The sequence below is a fragment of the Empidonax traillii genome, unplaced genomic scaffold (assembly GCF_003031625.1).
Source record: "Empidonax traillii isolate 1590-97213 ecotype Southwest subspecies unplaced genomic scaffold, ASM303162v1 scaffold282:size975252, whole genome shotgun sequence".
Classification (NCBI taxonomy): domain Eukaryota; kingdom Metazoa; phylum Chordata; class Aves; order Passeriformes; family Tyrannidae; genus Empidonax; species Empidonax traillii.
In genome coordinates this window covers 429,895-447,791 of record NW_020955475.1, presented here as the reverse complement: position 1 = coordinate 447,791, position 17,897 = coordinate 429,895, and the positions used below count along the sequence as shown (strand labels likewise).

At 38.1% G+C, this 17,897-nt stretch overlaps 1 protein-coding gene across 3 annotated transcripts in view; it reads right to left on the bottom strand.

The window, feature by feature from the left end:
- SHROOM2 (shroom family member 2) overlaps positions 1-17,897 on the bottom strand; it is a 142,422-nt gene that overhangs the window by 89,886 nt on the left and 34,639 nt on the right. For all 3 annotated transcript variants that reach the window (XR_003571925.1, XM_027890250.1, XM_027890251.1), the window contains exon 2: positions 5,239-5,390. Coding sequence is in view for 2 of the 3 variants with exons in the window: in XM_027890250.1 (XP_027746051.1) it covers positions 5,239-5,390 (152 nt within the window). In the remaining variant the exon portion in view is untranslated. The remainder of the gene's footprint in view (positions 1-5,238; positions 5,391-17,897) is intronic.

Genomic DNA, 17,897 nt, shown 5'->3' with positions numbered 1-17,897 from the left:
AATAAAATAAAATCTGTTCTTGGTCAGTTAAGGCCAAGGTCAATCTTCAAAAAAGAAGAATTATGGCTACTGAGCAACAAGACAAACTACTGCTTTTTATTTTGCCAACAAACACTAGTTCCAGAAGCAAGGAAATCAAATTGGATGGCAAAATTTTACTCCTATTCAACAGTGGTTTTCCGCACAAGCGTTTGGTTTATTGAGCAATACTTAACCATAACCATGGACAAAAAATAACACTTGTTTAAAATCTTCAAAACTACATGTATTTTTCTACTTGTTTGTTGTATCATTTTGATACTAGAAGCATGAAACTAGAAGTATCAAGGCCAAACACAGGTGAGAGACAGAATTCACAGTCCTCCATCTGTATCTTGTAGTTGTACAGAGAAAAATTAATTCCTCAACTTCCCAAGTGATCTCACAAATTGATATTGTCAAGTTTCACAGAGTATTCCTGTAGCCACAGGCAGCCACAAAGTACCCAGCTACCTGCTCCACAGGTCATAAATAGGTAAGACTACATCTCCTTGCTAAGTTACACAAAACTCCCTACAGAAAGGTCACTGGTGGTGTTCAGCATGTTTCTGCTCAGAATGTAACACAATTTCAGTGATCTCCTATCTGAATGTTGTAAATGACTGTCAAGATTTTTATTCCTGGATTTCTGCTCAGGTCTCAGGTGTCTGAGACAGTGTTGTACAACTTTGGAGCCCCTGGGACATTCGTTAAAAATTCCTTCTGCTGCGCTTCAATTAAACAGTTGATGTCATGGAGTGCCATGCAAATAAAGATAAGCCTAACTTTCCACATCTAGGTGTTCATAATTCACATATCATGATAGTCACCTCCCTTGTTAGGATTTTGCACAGTAATGCAGGTATTCAGACCACGCTTCTGATGGCAAGTGTGTTTGTTCTTGCTCTCTTTCCCTCTCCTTTAACAAGGGACTTCCTCAGCATTGCAAAAAGAGCTTGCACTTTGGTAAAAGGCACAAAAACCAAATGCTATAGAAAAGAAAAAACACAACAAGCCCCCTCATGTGTACACAATGTGACCAAACTCCAGAACTCCAAAGCTGGTTCTCAGGCATTGGCAGTACCTGCAGAGTTGCCCAAGTTAAACTGAAAGTCCAGCTTCCCATCACTAGCAGACCCTGGGGAAAAGAAGTCCATGGCTATTCCCTCCCTTGCCCACCTGTTTCCACTGTCGCTAATAGACAATTCAAGCAGCCAATAGGACAATTCATAAAACTTCTTAGTTGGCTCCTAAAGGTCATATAATCCCAGTCTCCCTGTTACATTAATAAACCACACACAAAAGCACCACCTATGTGCCAATTTTTAACAGTTTAATATGTTTCGTGAATGCATAGTGAAAAATTATTCTTATTATGGATTTGTGGTATACACTTATGTCTGGCATGTGCAAAGGAATGAGGATGGTATTTAATAAGGGAATTTAAGTTAGAAGAACATGCAAAATAATTAAATTACATAGACTATGGCAACCACCTCAATATCAACATTCAGTATCAACACTCAGAGCAATTTTACATACATATAGATATGCACATGTTTTCCAAACAAAAGAAATCACATGCAAGTCCTGTTAGAAATGCCCTCAGCACAGTTTCCTTTCCATCTGTCTAATAAAGGAATCTACTCAAGAAATTACTCAGTACTACACAGAAGAACTAGCACGCAATTAAGATGTGTTGTTTCCACATACTCATTTGAGAAAACAACGAAGCCTCCTGAGTCCCCTTTTAATCCAAAACTAAAAGTACACTGCACTTGTTCAACCATCAGTATACATAAGTTACTCAAACATCATGTTTGCTGTTGAGCCAATCACACAGTCCTGATCTGGTTTAAACCGCAACTATGCAATGTTTCCAAAAAATATGGCCAAGTATGTATGCTGACAGCCAGCACATTCATGCTGAGTATTTGGTACTGCAGGCACTTTTATTTAGAAACGAGCATTATTTTCCCTACTCAAGTTAAGCATCTGATTCTTTAAAAATCAGGTTGAAATAATTTTGGGGAAGCCAGTTACCCCTGCAGAACAACACAAGCCCCTTGAGAAACTTTTGCCACATACACAAATTACCTGTTGTGAATAAAACACATTACTCTCACTACTTCACTCACTAGCTTCTTCCCTTGGTTTTTACTGTAGGTACATTAGACCTCTGAAGTGACAACAGCATGCCCTACTGCTTCCCAGGTACAGAAATAATTAGATCAATACAGGATCAGGCTGTGGCACTACTGCATTGAGGGAGTGACATGTATGGAGAAATTTCACATGGACATGCTTCTCAGCACTAATGAGAAAACATGATTTTTCTGGATTAATTATAGTGGCATTAACTGCAAGGAAATTCTCTACTTTCCAGAATTTTGTTAACAGGTAATTTTTTCATATCATTATAGCATTTTAAAAGTGCGTTGTTCACTTCTGGATCATTCTAGAAATAGATATTACAAGCAACCCTGGGGAAAAAATGTTTTCCACATAGAATCTAGATCTTGGCTACCCAAGCTAACTCTCAAAGATAGCAAGAACAAACATGATTAAAACAAAGATTCCCGTAGCCTTCAGGATTGGGTTGAACTTCAATCCTTCTGTCTATTTTGTGCTTCAGATTATCACACTGACAGCCACAGGGAATGTTAAATCAATGCTACAGAGAAGCATCACAGTGCTAAACAAAGGACACAAGGCAAGCAGACAAAAAGATGACTTGCAGATCAATATTTCATCTTATATGCAATTCAATGAAAGGGAATTCTGGGACTATCCCCAGTCTCCCCAGAGAACAGTAAGGGTAGATCTGAAGAAGACTGAAATAGTCTAAAATTGCCAATGCAGCTATTTCAAGATGCTGTAATTGATTTAACTGCAGACTGCCTCTGAAAAGTGGTGGTCCAGTCCAGCTGAAAACCTACTTACTCAAGTAATTTTGTAGTCAGATCAGTTCCCTGATCCAATTCAATCCAGACCTGCAGGAGTGCTCACACAAAGACTAAACAACCGGTTTGCTTAAAGACAGGACTGTTTAAAGCACTCATAAAAATTCAGCCTAACATTTAGGGAGAACAAAACAAAACTAATACTGTTGTTCAAACCATAACTTCTGAAAGAAAGCATGCAACAAGGCTTTTATAAAAACCTTCAGCATTTGAACTTCCAACAGGAAAAGAAACGTTATTTCAGCACAGCAACAGCGGTGCCTGAGAACAAGCTTGCCGAGAATAAAATGAGACTGGATGTTAAAAGGTTTCTGACCGTCAAAGGACTGATGTCCTAAGGCAACTTTCCAAGAGAAAGAGCAAAGCTGAAAAACCACAGACAAAAGCCCTAGCTAATTTCATTCAGTAAGTTTTATGAAATTTTATCTAATATTATGCAGGCTTGTCAGTGACCTAAAAGGCTCTTGCCTCTTTTGGGAGCTATGGAAGTCTTCATGAATTTAAGACAAAAAACGTTTTCCCTAACAACAGCACTGTTTCAGCCTCTTGGCTACAACAGCTAGGTTGCTTTTGCCCATTGCACATGTGCTAGGGAAGGAAAAAGGGGAGGGGTGATAAAGGACTGATGAAAACCCATCAGTTTTGCACCAAACCGCACACAAGCACGCATAGCAATGGGGCTCTGCTGCCTGAAGAGAATGGCTACAAATCCCCAAGAACAAATCAGTGTTTGATTAGCCGTATAAAAGTTCTCCAAAATCACATACATGAAGTGAAGTTCAAGTGAATAAGAATGACACAGTCTTATATGAGGGTACTTCTGCACCAAACTTTCTGCCATTTCCAAAGATAGATCAGAATTCACAGATTCTGAGCAGATTACTATCATAAAACGGAAAAGCACTAAGGCAGAGGGAATCTTTCTATTGGTCTGAAGCTTTTCCTAGTAATTAAGACTTGCTGTCTTGGCAGATTCTCCAATGTCTATAAAACTTCTAAACACTGAAGTTCTTCCTTTCTGTGACAGAAACAGCTGATGTAACCCCTGCTAACAAAAGTGCTTTTACTGGAAGAGCCAGCGCAAGTTGGAACTGCTGAGTGATTTATGGTAGCTGTGAATGTATTTTATTTTGCATTTTTTAACTTCAGTGCTACGAAAATTTGGTGAGAGTTTCTGGAATTAGCTATTGTTGAGGATATAAACTATCAGCTGTGAAAGAGATTCAGGTTCCCATAATTCCTTTTATCAAAAACACCTTCTAAAACCAAAGGTGAAAAACACACTTTTGTACCTCGTTTACCTATCATTCTATTTCAAAAGAGACCATTCTCATTTAAGACAGCCTCAAACAGTCATTATCTTTATGGACTGGATCATCATACCTGCCACATCCAAACTCTCAGCATTTTCTGTGTTGTGTCGAATTTTTTTTTGATTCTAACAGACACCCAAAATTCTTACATGAAAAACTGGCTAGTATAATTTGATAAAAATAATTAGTTAGAGGATTCTGATTCATCAGAGTAGGAAATCATTGAGAAGGATCTTGTTCTTCAGATTTCCTTGTTTGAATTCTTTTCAGAAATTACAAGACTTAACCTACTTTAACATCAGCTCATTTCTGTCAAAAATATTTTTATGAAAACTATTTATAACTCAAGTTAGTAAAAATAGTGTGAACTTAAAAGTCACAAGTCAAAATTACAAAACAAAAAATTTCCATACCAAAAATGTGTCCTATTTTGATAAACTGTTTCACTTTTCCCCCTTCACTAAGAACTAACTGAAAGCACTCTTTATGCAAACCACTCAAGAGCTGCTTGAGACCTCAAATATTTTCACAGAGTGGGAAGATGCTTTTCCAAAAGGTCCTCATGTAACCCACTCCTCACAGCAAAACTGGCCTGCACAGCACATGCACTGAAGAGCCCCGTCCGTGTCTGCACGCCAAGGGCAGGGAAGCAAGGCTGACAGCCTGCCCTGGGCACTGCACTTCAGGAGGACAGAAAGGAACAGTGTCCTGACTCACTGTATCACCACAATATTCACAGTATACAGTGCCTTGGTTTCTGCTCTGACCAGCAGCCTGCCTCTTCTTCCATAAAGGGTCTGTGTTTAAGGAGGAGGTAATGCCACACAATATGCATGTTAATAACACTGAAAGTCATTAACATGCCAAATCTTGGCAAATGAACTTGCTGAGTACCTTATAGCCTGAAACACATTTGGTTTTCCAGCTGAAGGACACAAGCTTACCTTTTCACTACAAGCTTCAGCGTCTTGTGTGAACCTTTCACCAGACAGATCGCTTCTTGTCGGAAGCCAGAGAGGCCCACATCATTGATGCCAACAATTTCATCCCCAGCCAGTAACTTATCCACAGCTGCAGCTTTGCTCCCATCTTCTATCTGGAAAAAAAAAAGCATACATCAAATGGCAGAATCATTGGGATTGCACAGTGCTACCTTTAAGATAATGAGTTCTCAATACTGGCTTCAACAAAAATTAATACAGTTTTTAAGTGCTTAATGTAATTAAGAGGGTACACTAAAAAACACTGCAAAGAAATAGTAATGATACAGAGACAATTAGAATAGGAAAGAAACAAAAGAGCGGAAACCTCCTGAGAAAATTAGAAAGCTTGAGGGAAATCTGGGAATATGAGGAAGAACTTCTTTGCTGTGTGTGTGACTGAGCACTGAACAGATTGCCCAGAGAGATTGTGGAGATCTCCCTTCACTGGAGATATTCAAGAACTGTCTGGATGCAATCCTGAGCAATATGCTCTGGGATGACCCTGCTTGAGCAGAGACATTGGACCAGATGACCCACTGTGGACCCTTCCAACCTTACCCATCCTGCGAAAAGCATCTGTAATCTTGACCTGTGTTCAATACTGAACATGTAATCATACTTGCAAATAGAGCTTTTGAGAAGGCATTTTAAAATCTGGTTCTCTAGAAAAGGTGGCCAATAATATTAACCACATAGTCAATAACATTTACCACACAGTCAACTCCAAAAATCTGGCAATGCAGTAAAACCCCAAAATACTGCTTAACAAGATGGTCAGGAAAACAAAGATCTTTTCATCAGGAACATAAACATTTAGGAAAACATCTGAGAATCCATACAGCTATTTAACAGATCTGACTAGAAGAAGAGATGATGGTCTGAGATCCAAGAATGAAAAACATTATGCCACACTGCTGAAAAACACAGTGATACTAAGGGAAATTCAATGGAAGATTACCTTGCTGCCACAGGCATCTCTTGCATGCATTGAATTTTTACACAGTTGTTCATAACATGTGGTAAAACACACACAAGATAAATTAAAGATTCAGGCTTTAGCAATTCCCACCCCAATGAAGTTAAAACCACCTACATTACAAGAAGTTACCCATTTTCAAAATTTAAAACAAATCACTAGGGCCTAAGCAGACAGATGAGCACGTACAAACAGTCCAAACAGATTTCACACCAGGATTACAAGGATGCTGTGAGGTTTTGCAGGGAGCAAATTAGAAGGCCTAAAGCTCAACTAGAAATTAATCTGGCTACTACTGTAAAAGGTAATAAAGAAATATTTCCACAAATACATTAGCAACCAAAGGAGGGCTAAGGAGAATCTCCATCCTTCATTAGATGTGGGGGGACCATCCCTTTAAAAGATGTGGCACCTAGGGACATCGTTTAGTGGTGGACTGTAGGTGCTGAACACTTTGCAATTCAGTCCCTTGGCTTTCTCAGTTTCTTCCCATCTCCTCTGCTGTCAGTGCAGCCTCTGGCTTCTGAGTTGGTTGGCCTCATGATCTATGCATTAAATTTTATTCCTCCCTCACTTACTCATAATCCATATCCCACATCATCTTGTACATTCGACTCTTTGTCTTCAAAGCAAAGACTTTCATTTGTGTCTCCATTATATTTTACACTGAGTAGAGTATCTCCAAGTCCCACATTATTAAATGCCAGCAAACCTACAAAGGGTAATTCCTTGTAAACAGCCCAACTGCAGAAAGCTTCATAAAGAACTGCAATCTTCTGAGGCACCAAAGTCAATCAGCAGTGAGATAAATCCAAAGGAACCATAACTTCGTCAATTCTGAAACTCACAGTACAGGTTTTAGGAACAGTCCAGCAACAAAAATGTAAATTAAATAAGCTAATAGAAAAAGCAATGTCTCTTGGTGAAAGTACTTTAGGATGATCTCATACAGCACTCAATCTCAGTGCAGGCACATAAAAGCTCTCTTCATGTAATTTTATGATAGATGTTCTTAAAAATCTTCAGGCCTGTAAATCTAAGCCAAAAAGAATGCCATGAAAAATGCTTAGTCTTATATCCCATTCTAAACCACTCATTATTAATACTAATCAAGCAACTTTACTTTCAGAACTTATCTTTAAAAAGCCACAGATAATTAAAGACAGAGCAAGTTTCTACATCCCCATACATCTAGTTTTCAAGTTATGACCTGTCCTCTGACCTGCTCACATATCCTCTGAACATTAAGAATTTACCAGAATACCAAGTTATCTCTGCAAATCTTCAGTAAAGTTGAAAACAAGGGAGTAGCAGTGGAAATTACTTATATGTAAGGAAAGATTTCAGTTCAGACATGTCAAGTACAAAGCATCTGCCATATGAGGGGACCCTGGAGTCAAGCAGAGAGAATCAGAGAACAGCCTGGGACTCACATGTCTGAAGCCCAGTAGGTTAGCAAAGCAGTGCAAAAAACATTAATGAAAGTCAGAGTTAAATCACTAGAATTGTAGGGAGAAGGTCAAGGGGGAGGTGAGGGGCAGAGAGGGAAAGTATCTTGTAGGAGTACACACTTTAAACTCCAAATGTAGGTGTCAACCAGTTGCAGCCTTTGTGCCTCAAGCAAGGCACCCAAACATAATGACAAGGGTGAGAAGCTCCGGGGACCTGCCACCCGGGCCCAAAACACCTCAACAAGGTCTTATTTTTATCTGTATTTAAAAAAAAAAAAAAAAGGGGGGGTGGGGGTGAGGCAGGGGGACAAAAATCTGTCTCCTAGGGTTTCAAGGAATGTTTCATTGTTCTCAGTGAGCATGTTTGTTTTTTCTTCAGGCTGGCAATGCACTGACGGCAGGGAGTATTCAGTTACCCCCTCTGAGTTTTAATTTCAGCAGGGAAACTACACATTCCACACAGTGCAAGCTTTCCAAAGAGGCTCTGGCTGTCCAAAACAACATTGATCAAAAAACCCTTGAAGAAGTGTTTTATAAAAATCAAAACCCAAACACAAAGTTGAAGCTATCCACATGAAAACTAGAAGTGGCTTTCTTTAATGCCTTGTCTTCAGATCACCTGCAGCTAGGGAGAAAAAAACTACACAGTAAAAGACTTCCCAAGCTGAATAATTTAAACATGAACCTTTCATACTTAGGTCCCCAAATGGCTGTACAAATATGATTCCACTTGACAACGTACTTTAAAGTGGAAATGGACAAGTTAGGCAGGAAAAATACAATTTCTTCTGCTACACTAGGAGTCCTTCCTTTAGTCGTAACAACTGAGAGCATTAGGCTTTGCAAACACACAAAAAAACACAGCCAGAAAAAAAACCACGAGGAAAAGACCTCTTCAAAAATATTGCCCTACTAACTCTTTATGTAAACTTGGATAGTGCCATTCTTCTACTTCAAGTTTTCTCTTCTTCTGTTTACTAGTTTTAATATTTGCCTTTATTTATTCACCCATTTAGTAGCTTTCCATCTCATCAGGCCTTAACTAGAAGTGTAAATACCAACCAAAATACATAAATAGTGAATATACTTAACAATGTCACTATTTTTCACACCTCAACCTTGAATGTATTTTACTCACCATCTTCAGTCAGTTATGCTAAGCTATGTTCAGGATTTAAGCCCAACTTTTAAGACTGAAGCCTGTATTACTTATCTAACTAGCACCCATTTCTTTTTGAATTTCAGGTGTCCAGAAAAACTAGGTCGATAGCTGAAAATAAAGCCTTGAAAACACAGAGGGAGGTTTTAAAATGAAGTCTTTCAAAAACAGTCAACAAGAAGAGATCTATCTCAATCGCTGTCAGCTGGCAGATACGACAGGACATAACCCTGAACAACCCTTCTGCTCAGTCTGGAGTACTTGCAGGAACTGAAAGCCCATAGCACACACATCTCAATATTTTTATAGCAATAGTAGGAAAAAAAAGGCACATGGGGAAAAAAAAAATCAACACCTTATTTTCTTAAAAATCATAGACATAAGCCTTCAAAAGACATGTAGAGTTACACTGCCTATCTTGGATGAGTAAGAGTTCTAGAAATGCCCTCAAACCATGTTTTTGTTATGTACTAAAAAATCATACTGCTCTTACTATGCTAACTTAACAAGAGTAAACATGATGACTTCCTATCCTTAGCAGTGATGTTGGTATGCTACCAAAAAAAGTGTTTTCAAAAGGAGATGAAAAGGATGTTTGTTGACGAAAAGCATCTGCTTAAAGAGTCTCCAACTCTCACCCTGCTGTCTCTGATGACCTCTCTATAGCCAAGGAGAAAAGCAAACTTTGGGATCTCTGCTTCAGGGAGGACTGTGACTGCAGACTTTGCCATCACAACTGTATCTACATTAATTGTCACATCTTCCCAAATTTATTTTTGCTTACAAAATATATCCCCAAAACAGGAAGAAACACTGATTCAAGATGCAGGTAATAGGATTAAAAAAAAAAAAAATGGAAAAAACAGCACATACGTTAATCTGGTATGTGAAATTCTTCCTGTAAAAATGAGAGAGCCTTGAAATGGGGGAAGAGCTGAGCCATGGAGAAAAAGCCTAACAGCTAAATACACAAACACATTCAAAGGACACAAGCCTGTATTCCCACTGTTGGTAATAAACACAAAGGGGAAAATAATGGCCTACATTTGCAGCTTTGCATTGCTGTGGTATTGAGGGGGAGCACCAGTTCCAGAATGTGACCCCTTCACTTCTGTGTTTGTCAAGTCTGACGCTTTACTTAAAATACCCACATTCCTCTATAGACACCTGTATAAACAAGCAGGAGACAGGTTGGGGAAATGCCGTGTCACACGAGAGATCTAGTTTTGTTTACAAAGAGGACAGTTTCTTGTCCATGCTTTCTTTTGATAGGGTGGGAGACGGGATGGAAACCCAAACCCAGAGACAAACACAGGAAAAAACAGCGCCATTTATCAGCACTCTGCTATCAGCTGTGATAAACTATTTTATCATAATTCACTTCTTGTACAGCCAAGAAATGATTCTGTGGTTGTTTGTCTTACGAGCACCTAAAACAGATTTTTTTCAAAAACCTAACAATCTTTGTATGAGATGTTCAGAACAAATAAAATGTAGGAAATGTTAATTATTTTGATGTGCACAGAGTTAAATAAAGCAGAAAAACCTCTGTAGTTCAAGCCTGGCATTTGTGTAACTTTGAGGAATCAATAAGAAGTAACAGAACTGACTTAACTCCAGCTATACATTCTGCAAATGCAGTCTTGAGTGGTGAGGGCTGCATTCACTGGCAAGACTCATGGCTCAGACTGAGGCAGGACAAAACAGGGGTACAAACTTGAACAGGACCAAACTGGTCCAAAAACAATGGGTGTGTGTATGTAAGGCATCACTCACAGGCATGCATACGCTAGAAGCTGGGTAAGGCTAATGCACTTGATTTTACATTCCGACACATCTTTTCTCTCCCACTCTGATTTAGTACTTGGACATTGAAAGAGATTGTTGGGAGGACACCTGGCAGAGAACAAACTCCAGCCCCCTTTCATAGATGGGCCCAGAAGCATATGCGGGAACAAGGCCCAAACCAATGCAGGATGTCTGCAACATGTCTGCAACAAAGCAAAGAATTCCACACAAACCTTCATGTTACTGGAGGGTAGTACCTGTTAACCCAAACCACATCTTCCCATTGACTGCAGGTTAGACAACCAGCATTAACTATGCAACACGAGCTTTAAGGAACACCCTACAAAGCAAAGAAAGCTTAATGATGTGCTACCAACTCGCAAAATCTGGGCCTATGCAATACTATCCAATACTATTAACTTGGCAGTTGCTGCACTTTGATCAAGCAGGTAGGTGGCTGCTGCTTTTGGTGACACTCTAAGTTAGCATGGAAGTCAGAACTTCCCTTTTGCATTTGTACTGTAATTTCACACCCCACCAGCCATTGCCCCTACTTGTTTTTTCCCCCAAGATTATCCTTAAACATTACAGAAAACTGCATCAAATTTTAGGAATGTTTAGTCCAGAGCAATGTATTTCCCTAAGAGCAATTTCTTTCTTCCCCACCCAAGGGCAATGGTTCATGGTCCCTGTCACAGTACCACTGAACAGGCTGAGAAATCCCCCTAGTCCAGCTGCTCTTTTGAAGTGTCCACCATTGTGTTGTACAGATCTCGAGCTGGCAGAAGCCCTGCCTTCTGTCAACAAGTGATTCTTAAAAATCAAAATGCAAACAATTTTTTAAAGGGTAGAGTTCAGTAAGAGGACACAGTCTATCACAGCCCTTTCTAATTGCTCTTTATTTGGTTCATTTAAACATATGCATATTTGCCCAGAAATCATCTTCTTTCTTTGTTGCTTCTATGTTTTAAAGAAAGCTTCATATTTTGAAAAGATAACTGTTGGTACAGTTCTTTAAGTATTTATTCAATTCTTGTAACGGTGTCCACACCACTGTTTTGATTAAGGGTTTGCCGTCGCTTCTGCTGGAACAGGCAATTTTTGAGAGGGATTTATTACAGCTGTAAAAACTAACTCTAGGCTGAAACATAACTTCAGAGGTCCTCAAACCAGAAGTGTTTAAGAAGTATGGTAAAATACCCACCATTTCCCTTTTTAAAAATTCATACATAGGTTGATTAATACTTTATTTCAACCTACATTCAAAACAATACCTACTATAAGCCTGTGAGAAAATCTTTCCAATTATAAATCATCAATTATTACTTCTAAAGAGGATACTGTTATTATATCTGATTCTTTAAGTCACAGGGTTGTTATGAGCTCTGCACACTGAAGACCAATTAAATTAGTTTCTTCAGGAAACTAATGATAACGATTTCCAGATGAAAAGTATCAGGAAGAGAGACTTCACATAGATTTGTAGGTTTTAAAAACTGAACAACAGATGTTTATTTTTGAAGAGTTTTTTTCAAAGTAATTCCATTGTTTCAGCAACAGAAGTTGGAAACTTTTCATCACTGCTGAACAGTTCTACTAGAAATAAATAAATTTTAAAAATCCTTAAGGAACCCTCTAAAAATCAAAAAAACCCTGATGCTTTGAAAGCATAGAGTATGTAAAATAATATATAAAAATAAAAAAACGGTGGGGTTGCTGAGTGTCAAGAACTTAGCTGGGGTTTTTCGCCTTTAGTACCTAAGCTTTGTTAGACACATTTTACAGCTTCTAAATAATATTTGCACATAACCCACAGCAGCATGCCTACATATATTCCATCTCCACAAAGCAACTAAACATTTAGAATCTTTGGAGATCTTTCTGTACAAGAGACCCTGTAGGAAAGCACAAGTCCACCAGGGAACCTGCCTAGTTTTTACAGTCCTTGACAACCCTCAGCTGGCAAGGCCAGAGCAAAGCCAAAACAGACCCACGTTACTAGGAGTAAGAATAAGGCCAAGACAAGAGTGGAAAAGATGGAGATACTGGAAGCAGGGACAGTGGCAGAAGCCTGCTGGTGGTGCTGATCCTGAACTTGAAGAACTCCAGTCCCATTCCTCCCTCACAGCAACGTGACACTTGCAAAGCATGGCTTTTTTTCATAGCGTTTGATCAACATTTAGACACCTCCCTACTGCAGTTCAGAATTTAGACAAGCTGTATACTACTTATTCAAAAATGACCAAGAAAAGACTCCAAGAATAAGCCATGAGTTTGGGTTTGCATTTTACAGAAACTAAAGACATCCAACCCAGAGGAACCCATTTCAAGTTAGAGATATCTTCCTCTGTTCTTAAACATATCTTCCTGTCTTTTTTTTTCCAAAATGACAAAATTATCTGTATAAGAATGGAGCACATAATAGTGCTATGAAAAGAAATGGCCAGAAGGCCAAAAGAGAATTTTTTCTCTATAGGCAATTTACTTACTCTAACAAGCCTTCTATCAGAGAAGTTTGGATTATACATATTTACTTGTCCAAGTTTACTTATGGATGATTATATATATATACTGTTTGCATATGCAATCTGTGCAGTTACCATTAAGCATTTTTATAGGTCTACATTTTTGTACTTTCAGCTATTACGAACAATGATAAGAATGGTTAAAAAGAGGTTATGCCTAGAAACAACTTATATTTTATCTATTCCAACTGATAACGTGAACAGACTTTCAAGAGGAAAAATACAACCTGACAAAGTAATCTTTACGATCGTAAGGTTCAAGGCTTTTTACTTTGCAACTATCATACACTTTCAACAATGCTGGTTTATCTTTCTGCCTTCCTGTCCATCCCAGGAAAATAATGTCACAGCTTGCCAATGTGCCCTTGACAATAACATACTGAATGCAATCCAACAGCCCGTAAAACCACTGCACAATTAGGGAAAGGGTAGGAGTTTCTGACAAATCAAAGAAAAAACCTGAATGTGTCTGTATGGTTATGTGGGTAGGGCTGCACATTAATTACAAAGGACAAGACTGGTTTCATCAACTTACACTTTGTTTGTGAAGAACTTTAACACGCTGCAAAGAAAGACACTGAAAGACCTAGTAGGTGGCAACAGAACACTTACTGAAAATAGATTTCACCTATTTCATTCAGGTTATTATACAATCAGTCTAAATGTGACCTTCTAAATGAAATTTAAGTTGAATCTATGTCTATGTCTAAACATTGCTGAGGTTTCCAAAAAAAACAAAAAAAAACCAAAAAAAAACAAACCAAAACCGGCAACACTCTTAGACACAGGTAGCACTGATTAGGATCCAGCAATAGAAAAACTGTTTCATTGCCTATTAGTTTCAAAAAGCACTGTGATGGGTCTGCAAAAAGCCACAGGAATTTTACAGAGAGTGTTATGTTTCCATTTTAAATACTTGCTCTTGAACAGCCCATTTTTCACGGAATGCTTATCTTGACTAACTCATACCATTATTTAGTTATAGTCACGCCTGCTGTTTGGGGCCTTCCATTTTTATCATAGCACAAATGTTCATTTTTCAGACAGTGAGAAAGTATAATATTCCCCAACAGTTCTGGTAAGAATATTCTCACCAACTCCTGAAAACTTGATTTTATAACAAAAGTAAAAGTATTTTTAATAGTTACTGTAGAAGCACTGCTACACAGTGGACTGAAGAGAATGTAACATTACACATCGAAAAAAAATGTAGCAGACAAACATTAATGAGAAGAGAATGACCTGTTCCCATAACTGATGGTAAATTTTTTCAGCAAAATTTCCCCCCTTGTAGTATTATTCAACTTTAAAGAAAAAAAAAGTCTCACCAAGGTGCTGAATTTTAAAACATGTCTTATTTGTTGATTCCCTTACCCATTCCTTTGCAAAGAAAACAAACAAAAGACTTCAAAAGAAGGGTCAGGTTCCTCCTAAAATTTGAGGATTTTAAACTTTAACAACAGAGTTTGTTCTTTAAGTTAACTTTTGCTCTCTGTTCAGAACTGATACTCAGGTTCACACAGCACCCAAATTAGAGACTGAAGCCTTCCTTTGCAACCATCTTCCTCAACAATTCAAGTATTTAAAGCCAAGTTCAAACAAGAAGACACATTTATTCCTTCCTCCCCCATCCTTGTGTTAAAATAGGCAATAAAACCTAAAGCTGTCTTAATTCAGCTTTATATAATCTACACAACCAACCACATTTACCATAATGATGTAGTACTTCAAACTGAATAGACAGATATCTGTTCCCACTCGATGAACCCCATGTTTCTGCCGTGCACTCTGCATGCAATTTCAGTTCTTCATTCTTCAAGCAATAAAAACTTGGAAACAAGTGGGATGATCCTCAAGAAAACAAAAACGCGTATTATTACAGAAACAAAAAAGGTCTGGGTGACCTTGCCCTTAGTTTCTCCTCTGTTCTTGTTTATTACTCTCTCAGTAAAGGAAAAAGGTTTCCCCCACTCCACTTTTACCCAGAACTTAAACGTGAAAAGATGAAGAAGTAAACACTAAATACAACACTGAATATATTTTTTCTAGGGCAGGAACTGCAGTGCAATTGCTTCTAAAATCATCAAAGTTGCAAAGGACTCCATTGCCGTTTCTACCCAATCTGGTCTGTTTTGTCAGCTTGCAGTACCCTGAGCTGCCTGGTACAGTCAGACATCAGAGGCAGACTACTAATACAATTAACATAAATCTCTCATGATGCTTCAGTAATAAAAAAGCATGTCAATACAGAAACTACCAGCATTTTTATTGACAAGATGAAATAGTACCCATCTGCCTTCCTAGGGCACATACTCAGCTGAGCAGGGCATGAAACATTCATGAAGCTCAAGTTGAGCACCAACATCTGAGTCAGGAACCTGGAAAAAGCAAAATTCAGTTCTGTGGAGTGGGATTAATGTATAGAAATTTACACTCCAGGCATCAATCACATTATGGTATCCCTGCCCTTTCTCTCCTAACCATCAATACTCAGTTGACATATATTTCAGATCTAACATAAAAGCCTGCAAAAAACCAACACAAGGAAAAAAAACCAACCCAACAAAAAAACCCAAACACTGTAAAACCCCCCACAAACCCAAAATTTTCTTAAAAAGAGACATTCTCCTTTTTTTCTAAACAGACCTAGCTGTTCATAATTTCAGGTCCTTCATTTTTTATAGCTTATTCTATATACCATTCCTTACAACTCTATCACTTGATATCACAGAACGTTAAAAGAAATTCCTTCCTCATTAAAAAAATTTACCACAGGAATTAGATATGCAAGGATTTTCAGTGCCTCTGTGAGTATCTTGTCACCTTTTCTCTATTTTAGAGGTTTAAGTCATCCTAGAATTAATGAGAGATAATGAACCAATAAGATAATTATACTGGGTCAATGACAAAAAGGGGGTTTTTTTGTAAGAAATTACAGGATTGTGCTGTGAGTTAGCAAATAATAATGCACTAAAATCACTATGGATTAAAATAATAAAAATTCACACAAATGCAAGCTTCAAAAAGCTGCAAGGATTTAGCAGTAAATTGTGTTGTGTCACAGGAGAGTATACTTACTACTCCAAATGGACACTTCCCAAATTGGCTTTCATTCGCAGCTCTTTTTCCAAAGCTTTATTGTATTACACTTGTTGCTGACCTAATTAGCTCTAGGAGCAGGCAGATTACTCCAAAGACTTAAAAAAGATAGTTTTAAAGACATATCAAAACATTACACACACAATTAGCTGAATTTCCTGATTAAAAATGTGCATTTAATTATGACAAAACTACTCAGTTTGACAAACATCTGTACTTCTGTTTGGTAAAAGTATCTGTCATCTGTGCAGATGCTCTTATTAAAAGACACATCCTGTTCATGCAGCGCAATTCATAACTTCACTTGAGCACTCGCTCAAGTATGAGTGGAATTTTGGGTAAGAATGTTTGTACAGTAATTCTTGCAACACAGGAGAAAATTTCATAATTACACTTCTATTTTCCGACACTGGTGGTGGTACCACTGTATGTGCACATGTGCGTGTCATACACACAGCTTATTGTCCCTCACCGCTGCCTATGCTGGCAAACACAGACACTTCTCAGGAGCATGTATTCCAGCAGCATGCAACCACACTAATGAAAAATTCATGTCTGAGCACACCAGTTTAGGATGTCGCTGTTGGCAGGAGATTGACTGTTCCAAATACCACATTGCACAGGAGATTCTGAACTTGCACATCTTGATAACTGACAGACCATTAAAGACTGCCTGTAGTGACGTCCTGAAATTAGTCTGTAACACGGTTTAGGAAACTGAATATTTTGTGAAACCCACAAGATACTGCCTGTATTATTTATGAATGCCATGAAACAGCTGTTTTCCTTTGAGGGAAGGCACATCTTTAAAGCCTAACACTGAAGCATGCAAGAGCTGGGAGCAAAGCAGTATTTTAATCCACTGTTTGATAGTCTTGGCAATTTCCCACCAGCACAGTCTTACAAGCATCTTCAGAGAAAAGCAACACAGTCTTTTGGAGAGCCTGCCCATTGTCCTCAGTATTTACATTCAAAACTTGCCTTTCCTTCTCCAGCCTGTCACCACAACCTGCCTTTCCCCCAAAAGCATATTCTGAGCAGAGCCCTGATTCTTCATATGGTGAAGAATAAAGGGTTCCCTAGACAAGAGCTATGCACATAGGTTCAGACTGAATCACAAAGATTATTTTTGTACCCACTGACTCGGAGGCTGAAATTTCAAAGCAAATATTAAACCCATCCTGCAAATATCATTAGGTCACAAAGTATTATAGTACTTAGCTCCATGTTGAGTTCAAGAAAAACATCAATCACTAAAAACAGCAGAGAAACAATCTATTCTTATGAATGATATTCAAATATTTAAATCACATACTATATTACACAGCATGCAACAACAATTGTACACTGAAAAATTTTGTTCATATTGCATTCAAATTACTCCAAATTCAGTAATTTTTATACTTTAAATTGTAGGAAAATCTTTTATTAAGATTTTATTTATCGTAGTAAAAGAAAATTGAAGGTTTGACTACATAAGAACATAAAAATGAGCAAGCACCACTGCTGATGCTTCCTAATTTGATCTCACTTTAAGAAGAGAATAATTAGCAATCTCTCAGCTCAGAAAAGGAAGAAAAAAAGAAAGGAGTGAGGAAGGAAGAAACAGCAGTTTACCCTAC